Genomic DNA, 10,929 nt, shown 5'->3' with positions numbered 1-10,929 from the left:
TTTTTAATTTTAAATTTGTTTAAGACTAATAAAAGATATATAATTAATATTTAAAATAGTCGTTAAATGTAAAAATAAAAAAATAAAATATATATACAAAATAAGTTTTTATAATAATTATTAAAGACAAAATAAATTTTTAGAATAATAGTTAAAAATAAATTATTTATAAAATAATTAATTTTTTAAATAATAATTAAAAAAAATTGAAATAATTAAAAAAAAGTTTTTTTTATATATTGTTATAAATGACCGTAAACTTTGTTTCATAGGACTTATTTTTATTAAATAATATAATTTATTGTCTTTAAAGATCTACCTTCCTAATCAATATTTTTTTTTTTGAAAGATATAGTTTTACGGTTTGATTAATTTTTCCTTTTTTATTTTATTGATATATGTATCTAAATCATATCTTTTTAAAATGATGTATGATTTCAAAATAAAATTATTTTACATGATAATTTGTATTATTTTAAATGAATAAATATTGATGATTTAATTTGTTTGCTCACATTTAAGCTACAAGGGACCATGCACGAATGGAGTTGTAGAAAAATAATATAAGCAGTATTCCATAACAAAAAAATAGGTTAAAATATAGTATAGAAGGGTTAACCTTAAACTAAATCAGATAACTTTTTTTTACTCACAAATAAAACAGTACTGTATTGGTTCTTAAATTCTTACAACGACCAGTTTTATTAGAAATTAATAATAATTTATAGAAAGAATAATATTATCTTATGTGTATAAAAAAGTTTGCGAAGTTGTTAATTAAGATACTTATCGTTAACTTAAACAACAGAATGAATGTAATTACACCCTTGTTTGAACCACCTTAGTCCTAAGTTTGATATTTATACAATAGTCCCACATTGTTTGATAATACACAACTCACAAGATTATCTTAATATTTATAAAGTATTGAAATGGTAAACTCATTTAACCTTATGAATCTATATTTATATATCATATACACATTGATGTAAACATTATTCGTTTATAATTTTCAATACAAAATATGTTATGAGTTAATAGTTGAAATAAAGAGAAATTTTTAGCTCTATATAATATATGGTTCAAAAATTTTAAAATATTATTTTATATGTCTACTACTCAACTTGTTATATTATATCTTATACATTGTGCAATATTCTGTTTATATTTATCATATTTAACGAGTATACATATTGTTTATATATTTTATGTTTTTATTTTATTTTTAACTGTATTAAGTCATAAAAAAATTATATAAATGATTTGTTTATTAAATATAACTACAGATACTTTGGTTAAATGTAAAGTAGTAAGTTGTATGATTTCACTATAACTTGTTCTAATTTGAGTTGTTTCTCTAACATTTTTTATTTAAACTATACATGGCATATATTAAATATAAAAAATATAAATATTATATTTAAATTAATTTATTAAATTTACAAAATTGATATCAAACTTTTTAGGTCATGTAATAATAAAAACTTGCTAACTAATAATATGTTTATGTATACACTACCAATTTGAGAGTGTGTGGTATATAAAGAAACAAATTTGTGGTGTGTTAGATTATATTAATATTACATTTATATGTTTAATATGACTAAATGTGTTAAGTTTGAAGTAACATGTACTTATTGCTTCCACTTATTCTGCCTGAAGTGCTCTGAGAAATGTGTTTGAGGAGAGAAGATAAATTGTGCCAACTGCATCTCATTACTCAAAAAACATTTATCTTTTCTAATTTATATTATGATTTAAAGCATCTCTTACTCAACATATATAATATTAATAGAATGAACTAAGCTACTTGGAAGATTTACTGAATTAATGTATTTGCTATATTTGGAAAGTTGTAGCGTTATCCGATAAAGTTGTTAAATATTGACAACTTGGCATTAGAGGAACAAATTTGTATTACCTTTTAATTTATTTTTTTCTAAACAACATTCGTTAAGTTCAATAAATGAACTCACACGGATAAATATAAATGATATCTTTTTAATATCTATTTTCATGTTAATAATTTATTTAAAATACCATAGTTAAACAGAAATAAACTCTACTCAGTATTACTATTCCCATTTACCAGCATAAAATGAATCACTAGTTTCATTATTGAAGTTCGAGGTACATTTCAATTGATTTGCATCTTGACAGAAAGTTATGAAGATTGAATAATTAAAGTTAAATAATAAATATTATAATTTTTTTCACTCATGTAAAGATTAAAGAGTTGAATAGTATAATTTTAAAAATTAAAACTTCAGAAGAGTAATTATTTTTCCATACATTAACTATTTAAAAAATCAAATATTATTAATTAAATTAACTAACTTTCCTACAAATAAAAAAAAATTCTACCACAATAATGGAAGAAAACGAACATTCAAACTCATAAATGACTGATTACAGTAACACAAATTGTTAGATTCAAATTACTGTTATGATTCTACCAAGCAATTTTAACTCTGAAATACCAAATAGCAATACTTAATAAAAGATGAGTTTTTGTTGGTCTTGGTTTATCCTAAAAAGATGAAAAATGAGAAAGCTGTTATTCTATTTTATTATTGCCGGGTATAAAACAAAATGCTTGAATATGGACAAGTAATAATACAGATTTAAGCAGAAATAAAATTTGTGGCTCTCACAAAACGAAGCCAAAAATATGCGGCGCCGGTAGATGCTTTCCTCCGTCAGAAGCACTCATGAATATACAATCGCTATAACAAAGGATAAAAGAAGAACAATCTAATTATATCTACTGCCCAACCTGACAAAAATAAAAAGAAAAATAATAAACAAAATGGAATTAGCATCTCTGAGTGCAAACCAACACAAAATGAGAATTATGAACATAAGATGCAAGCAATTTAACATCTATATTACAAGTTGTCAACATTGCAGCACGAACTGACAGTATTTTCACAAAGCAATCATATTATCCCCATTATCTCTATACATAAAAAAATTGATAGTATTTACAGTGATGTAGAAGCTTTTTAGGTAAAACCATGTGTTAACAAAATGTGCATCCTACTGAGGAAAACTTTGACATTAACAAGTACTCCAAGGTGTAATGGATAACCAGACATGATAACACAGATGAACATAACACAAGAAATAAAAAGCTACTATTAGTATGAACGATAAGTAGTGAATGTTTGGTAATAACAAAAGACAGTTAGGAAGCAATTAAAAGAGATGTAAGAATAACTTCAGCTGAAAAAGGGTTATTTTGAAGAAGAACACCACCTTAAGGATTGAAGAGATTGGATCCCCCAACATTGAGAGCAATTAGTAGTGATATGCTAGTAATCACAGCAAGCCAAAGTAAGGCTGACCCTGCAATTGGAAGTTGCAATTTTCATCAGCATGAACACAACGTTTTTAAATCTGATAAACCAGCAGATAGCAGGCATAGAAGGTTCAATTAAAGATCACAAGATAATGATACCTCCAGAGCCTCCAGAGCCTTCAGAATTATCAGAACTGGAAGCAGTTGGTTCAGCCTTGGGAACCGGAGACTTTGACACTTTAGACGCAGCATTTGAGCCATTATCCAAAACTTTGCCAAACCCTGTTTCAGATGCTACTATCCCCTGAAATTCTTCGCTAACAATTAATGCTGCCAAAACATCCATAAATGACTCTTTATCTGTTTCGTACAAAGAATTTCTTTCTTCCCTCTCGTCAGTGACATTTGTTTCTGAATCAGACAACTCGTCATCAGAAACATCAGTATAAATGGAGCCCATCTCAGTTTTATCATCTTCCTCATCCTCCACATAAGCTTTATATGTTAGCCGAAGTAATATCTCGCCACAAGAGCGCTTTCCTAAAAATCCCCAACCTCCTTGTAAAACCACAATTTTGTCTGTTGGTACAGTGTCTTTAAGAGATCCCAAATCAACCTGCATATTTCCAATTAATAGAAAACGTAAACCCATGTTTTAATGTCGCTTTCAAGACAAAATCAGTATGACATGAAATTTTGTTACAATTTTAAATAGCAAAATTGAAAAATATAGATTTTTCAAATAGACTAACTTTAAAACATGTATAACAAAACTGAAACTTCGATGCAAGAGACTGGGAAGATAAAATTTATTTTGCAATAGCTTCCCTATATTTAAATATATACATAGACAGATGCACAAACCCCTTCAGAAAAAATATAATTATACTATATCTTTCTATGTTGTGAATAGTGGCCATAAGAAGGGACCTACAATAATCGTGATGTCATGGCTGCCCGTCAACAGTAAATCGTAAAAACGATGACAACAAAGCCCAGCAGAGGGAAGGGGAATGGCAGACAAATATTGATTTCTTTCTTTCAATTCTATTACATCCGTCCAGTAGACTTATTAATATATAGGCTTCAGTTCTTACTGTTATAAAGAATAGCACATGATTATATGAAAAACATTCCAAATACACATCCAATTCTCTTGCACCAAACATTCAGGGTACCAACCGACCACGGGAGAAGTCGATCAATGCAAAAGATATAGGGAATCTACCAATCCTTTATAAAAGTAATATCATTCACAATCAGCAGGTCTAAAGAGGTTTGTTTGTTTAACTACAGTCCGTCAACTTAATAAACTCCTGCCAAAGAGAAAAGAGAATATAGGCATTTTAGGTTACCTAATAAAGCAAGTGTTTGCACAATTGAACACTAAAGATAAAACAAGGATTGAGCAGATATGAATATATTCATCCTATCCCCAATTTTAAAAATTGGATATTACACATACTCATTCCCATGTCCTGCCAATGTAGAAATTCTCTATCAAAATTGGAAACGGTTCGGACCATACCATACTTGCAGGGATGAGTTTATTTGTTATTCCTAATCAAAGCTACTCCCTCTGTTCTGTAATAATTGTCACCCTAGGTTTACAAAAGTAGTAATGAATGAGGGGGTTGCAAATTTACAAAATTAACCTTCTGATCGCTAATTCACTTTTAGTTACAGTTGTCTATCTATCATTAATATTATTAAGGGTATAAATTTGTAAGACTTCATACTATTACATTGAGAAACTAAAATGATACTTATGTTAGGACTTATTTTCTCTTATAGATGACAACTATTGTAGGATGGAATAAGTAGTATCTTACCGGATTTATAATGAAAATTGGGAAAGTCAATCAATAAGAAATAAATCAAGGTCAATAATAAGAAGGAAAAGAGGGAGAACAAGCATGTCATTCAGTTCATTACTCAAGACAAGGACTTCAAATACAATAATAATAACTTTCACAAAAGACATGAAGTATGCCATAAAGTAAGAAAATATTTGAAAGAGTGACCATGAAAAGACATGTCCTTGACATAAGAAAGCTAGCAAGAAGCAGTATAAAATGAAAGGTTGACTAAAAGTTAAGCCAAAAAATCCCAAAAGGAAAAGCTCAAGCTAACTGTATGTTTTAAAATGTGAAAGAAGAATAAACCTATTAAATAGAGAAAAGGTAATCATCACTAAAATACAAATTTTGTTATGCTTAATACAAACCTCTCCTGTACCAATAGTCAAATCTGCAAATCCTAGAGCGTCCTTTACTTGAATGAATAACTTCTGTTTTCTAGGGTTGGAAACGAGCATGTGAAAATCCTGTTAAGCGAGAACGCATTAGTATGATAAATAAAAGAAAAATAGAAATGGCATAATCAAGAAGAATAGGGAAATAAAAAAAAGACACCTGATTCCAAATTGGCATTCCTGGGGGTCCAATTACGGTAGTTTGACTGTTCTTTTTGCTGCGTATAATTTGATCACCAAGGCCAAGAACAACGTAAGGATCTGTCTTACCTGGAAAATCAGTAGAATAGAAATTGTGATAGGCAATATAGCATACATATTCAACACCATTCATAACTAAACTTTCTGTTGAAACTAAAACATGTTAGGAAAAGAAAATATAGATAGGTCAAAATGAAGTACACAAAGCCAAATTCTATTAACATGGTCAATTAACTATAATCATTTTCAATATAAACCATGTTTGAAAACAAGACAGTCTTACAAATAAGACAGAGAATACAACTATATATATATATATATATATATATATATATATATATATATATATATATATAAAAGTAATACAATTACCAAAAGTTACTAACATGAGTAAAAATAAAAGCCAAAACTCTACAATATTGCAGTTATGTTAAAAACGTCGTCATTGCAGATGAAAAATAACATAGTGCTCATTGTCTACATTTCCTTGACAAGGTATTCAAAGTAAAGTTCCAAGAAAACCTAATTTTTGTTTTGTTTCATTTAGAAATGTATACATTTAATCGACAACTGACTTAACATCTCACTTCATCGTTTACTGCAATAATTTTTTTGTATTTTCTAGAACATAACTACAAACACTACTTTTTTGGCCAGAAACTGTCAGAAAGCTTAGGCTTTCTGCTTTTCCCTTTCTTTTACCCCATCTATAGATCACATTCGTCATGTTTAGTATTTACCCAACTTAAACGCAGGATTATACATCCAAGGATTATGTGAGCAACATAGGTTAATTGAAACTGACATCAAACACGGACCCATGACTAAAAGAGGACAAAACAAAAATATGCCCACAGAACAAACATAAATAAAAGACAGACTGCTAAATAAAAATCTATTAAAGATCAAACAACACACCTATCAAATCTGAAAAATAATAAGTAAAGAATCATTTAAAAAGCAAATGCAACACAATAGAGTTTTACCATAGAAAATATAAGAAAGTTTTCGAGCATCCACCAGAGTAACAGATAGTTCACCCACAGAATCTTTATTTCCTTGCATTTCTCCAGATTTAACATCACCAGCAACTGGACCCACAGCTTTTCCTTTTTGGAAATCTAAAACTATTTTCTTTGGGCGTACAAATAGTTTGGGTAAATCTTCAGTGAGAAGTTTAGTCAAAAACCTACAAGAGAAAAAACAGAACAATTCCACATAATTAGTTACAGGATAGCACCAAAAAAACACAATTTTCACAATCCCAGGATAACAAATCCATGAACATGAAAAGAGAGGTTGGAATAGTTTCAATTAAGAAAACATTGAATGTTTTAAAGAATTATTGTCATTCACATAAATTTTTATGCGAACAACTATTGTTAAATAGAAACAAGGGAAAGCACGACAAACAACATGTAGTTATTTACAATAACTAAAATATTTTAACTGGAGTAATTAAAGCTTCGAAAGTGCTGTACCTTTCCAAAATTAGTAACATCAAAATCAGATACATGTCTAATCTCTATAAATAGTACCAGTTTCAAAATGCATTCAAACAAGTGCACACACAAATAGCTTCATAAGCATAAAATGCAATGATAAAGAAGATCAATGAAACTTACATCGAGAGAACTGGAATTGCTGACCATGCCCAGTAATGCACAAGAGAAAATAACAGAGATGTCAGCAACAATATTTCAGGTAATTTAAAATATACATATATATTTGACAAGCAAAGAGAGTCTATGTTACCTTTTAACCTACCAAAAGTAAAGAGCTAAACTGAACTTTATTTATTATTAAAATTAAATGACAATTAGGAAAGATACAATATTAGATATTAAGTCATTCACACGCATTCACCGATTAGTTTAAGATAACAGAGTTGGATCTACACACGTTGTAAAAGCTTCTATGACCTAGTGATTAATACCTCTATTTTGGCGCCCCTTCTTCTGAAAAAAATCAGAACTTCAGGACAAGATAGGCTCTTATATAATGAGAAGGGGCAGGGGGGGCAGGTGTTAGATATTGAAAAGCTTTCATCCAAGGTAGAATTGGTTCTTGACACAGTAAATTGGAGTCGAAAGGGAAGTATTCAAGAAAGGTGTTCAAAAAAGTTGAATTGAACTCAACTGATGAAAACTAAACAAAAATGAAAAAAGAGTTTGCCTAAAGTCAACTGAAAATGTGTTAGCCCAAACTAAAAGGTTTATGGTGCAGCAAACTATACCATCAAATTTGAACCAAACTTCGTTTTGAACTGAATTGAAGCAAACTATTCTTTTAACAGATATTGGAAGTAGGATAATTTTTATCCCTTTATTATATAGTTCAGTTTTTACAATTTGATTTATTTAAATTTGGTTCTTGAACAGTTCTAAAAAATTAACACCACAGTTTCTTTCTATCTGTTCCCCACCCAAGAATCATTAATAGTAAATCAGGGGTATAATTTAGAGGAGTATAGTTTCTTATATCTAAAAAAGTATGACATACCCATTAAATTGAACAGACGGAATGGGGACAGTTCAAACTTGATCTTGGGAAGTGAAACAAAAGCCCATGAAACAGCTCCCACCCATGGTTCCGTTGGTATTAATCTTAATTTTACCCAAAGTTCGCCATCGATGTCAAAATCTCGAACACCAACAGGTACAACAATTGGAATGATGCCAAATTTCAGAGAAAGCATCAACAGCATGCGAGCACCACCTGTGTACCTAAGCCCTATCTGGTACCTAGATAAAACGAAGATAAATTACTTAATTTCATAAATGGTATATAACTACCAAAAACATAATTAAGCTTTAGTTCCTGAGAAGATAAATCCAGAATTAGAATAAAAATGCTCCAAAGTTCAAACTATCCATACTACACAAGCTATGCCCAGAAACATTAACAAAACAGCAATTCAAATTCAGTTAAACCTTACAATTGAGTTATTACTTCCAAGACACCGTGGTTCAAAATTTTATGACTAGTTTGCTCTATAAGCATAATATCTGTGAGCAGTTACTATTTTTCACTTACATTAGACTACCTACCAAGAAATTCAAACTTACGCTCACTCATTAAGGAAACTGGATCCTCTCCTACATCCATAGCAGAATATTCTCTCCCACGAATATCCTGGCCATCTATCATGTTCTCTCTCTTCCTCAATCACTGTTCAAAAACCAATTAAAGAACGGGGAGGATCCCAGCCACATAACTTTAGCTTTCCGCTTACCAATACCAGATTAGAAGTGTTGAGATTGAAAACTTAGCAACTTCCTTCCGAATGAACAGCATATGCATGTTTGGATACAGTTATATTATAACTCTTCCAAAAGTACAACAGTACAAGATACAAAACAGTTCCTTCTCAAAAAATAGTTGAGATGCTATAACAGAATTTGAATTAATTTTTTTTCTGGAAGTTGAAAACAACTTATTCACTTAGCTTTTATAAAATTCTTTTCATCAAACTTCTCTAAAAAGTGCAGCATGTAAGTTCATTTTAGCTTCGCAATTTCTTCTCTACACGAGCTCACCAAGAAATTATTTAAACACAAGCATAATAAATCAAACACATACACCACACACACATGATAACCCAATCAGACTTACTGCAAATCGTTGGCCCTGCGAGAAGTCCTGCGCTCAACATTCCTAACAGACAAGGGTTCATCTCCTAACGAGAACTGCTTAATCTCCACCCTCTCAACGTAATCAGGCTTCTTCAAATTATCAATCACAGGCTGAAGCAACCCTATAATCCAGTTCTCAATTCCACCTCTGTACACCTTCCACAACTTCCCCAACACCATGTTCACCCACTCCACCGACTCCTTCCTCTGCAAATCCTTCTCCAGGAACAACGAAAAGCTCGTCGGCACCTGCGGCCACACACCGCGCAGTCCATCCTCGCCGCTGCTCTTGCTCCGCCGCCGCGAAGTCCACAGTTTATCAAACACCACGCCGACGAAGAAGAAGAACACGAACAAGCCGACCACGTTGCGGTTAATCGGAGGCGACGGAATCGGGTGAATGACCCCAAGCTGCGTCCTCAGCTTATCCACAATAGGATCCTCGCGGAAACCGGTGAAGTTTGAACCTAATTGAACCGCCGCCGACGGCGGCGACGACGACGAGGACGGCGAAGGTGAATCATCCAGCTCCGTTTCATCAACATCGCTGTTGCCGTTGCTGTCTTGGTGGAGTTCATCGGAAATTCGTTTGAGAACGAAGGTTGCGGCGGTTCTCCGCGCGGCACTGGCGAATTCGGAATTCCAGTTTGGGTTGGAAGCGTCGGAGGGAAGGGCGCAGAATCGAACGGTGCGTTTTCTGCGGAATTTTCGGGAACCGAAATTGGCGAATAAGCGCTTTCTGGTTCTTCTGGAGAAAGGAAATGCCGCGTTACAGGGACAGAGAGAAGGGGAGAGTGAAGAGAAGTGTGAAATGGAAGAAGCGTGTTGCAGAATCATCGATAAGGAGCATGGTCGATGAAAAACATGGATGAATAAAAATTTGAAGCTCTTCGATCAATGTAACCTCGAAAGCTTGGGATCATGGAGTCCCATGTTCTGTAATTGCGTAATGTAATGAGAAAACAAAATCAAGAGAAAGAGAAATTAAAGAGAAGAAAAGAAAAAGAAATAGTGTGTTTGTGTTTATGATTGTGGGAATTGGAAGCTAGATTTATGGCCTCAAAACGGGGACAGCGTGGATTATCAATAACTCGGTGGAAGGGGATGATGATGACTCTGAAGGGACTCTACACACTCCACTATTCCTCCTATTTCTTTATTCTAACAAGTATTACCATGAAAAAAATAATATAGGTTTCTCAAATATTAAAATTCTGTTTCAGAAACTCGTATTAATAAGTGTCTTAAATATTTTTTTTTTCCTTACCATCCCATTTTCTTTTAATTCTTAATTAGGTAAAATTAAAAATTTTTTGTTCCTATTTTCCGTCCTTATTTTTGTAATGTTTGTTGTGGATGATCATCTTGATAGAAGATTTAAAATGATCCTCATCTTGATCTAATGTTTAAAATGGTCCTCATTTTCACAAATCGTGTTTTATTTGGTCATTTTCTGTAATGTCGTTTAAATCAGTAACGAAACACTAGACAGATCCCTAATTAACGTTAACTTTTCAATTTGAGAAACATTTTGTAAT

At 31.5% G+C, this 10,929-nt stretch overlaps 1 protein-coding gene across 1 annotated transcript; it reads right to left on the bottom strand.

Annotated features, from left to right (window-relative positions):
- Positions 1-2,546: 2,546 nt before the first annotated feature.
- Positions 2,547-10,522, bottom strand: NTMC2T5.2 (Calcium-dependent lipid-binding (CaLB domain) family protein). The gene is made up of 9 exons (XM_028054706.2): positions 9,372-10,522; positions 8,259-8,500; positions 7,382-7,400; positions 6,743-6,945; positions 5,716-5,825; positions 5,529-5,627; positions 3,461-3,917; positions 3,259-3,348; positions 2,547-2,776 (listed from the first exon to the last, which is right to left on the bottom strand). Exons 1-8 carry the CDS (start codon positions 10,226-10,228, stop codon positions 3,260-3,262), a joined length of 2,076 nt encoding a protein of 691 aa, XP_027910507.1. The 5' UTR covers positions 10,229-10,522; the 3' UTR covers positions 2,547-2,776; position 3,259.
- Between the last annotated feature and the right edge of the window lie 407 nt (positions 10,523-10,929).

Source organism: Vigna unguiculata, chromosome 11, assembly GCF_037176805.1.
Source record: "Vigna unguiculata cultivar grain cowpea cultivar isolate G323 ecotype 2 chromosome 11, ASM3717680v1, whole genome shotgun sequence".
In the NCBI taxonomy this organism is placed as follows: domain Eukaryota; kingdom Viridiplantae; phylum Streptophyta; class Magnoliopsida; order Fabales; family Fabaceae; genus Vigna; species Vigna unguiculata.
The sequence above is the reverse complement of the archived record's forward strand: the minus strand, read 5'-3'. Positions and strand labels throughout refer to the sequence as shown.

Excerpts from the sequence above, each read along its gene's own strand:
- NTMC2T5.2 (XM_028054706.2), bottom strand. The coding sequence starts at position 10,228 with ATGATTCTGCAACACGCTTCTTCCATTTCACACTTCTCTTCACTCTCC. Across the intron at positions 5,826-6,742 it reads ACTTTCTTATATTTTCTATG|GTAAGACAGATCCTTACGTT; the intron begins GTAAAACTCTAT and ends CTGATTTTCCAG. Across the intron at positions 5,628-5,715 it reads GAATGCCAATTTGGAATCAG|GATTTTCACATGCTCGTTTC; the intron begins GTGTCTTTTTTT and ends CTCGCTTAACAG.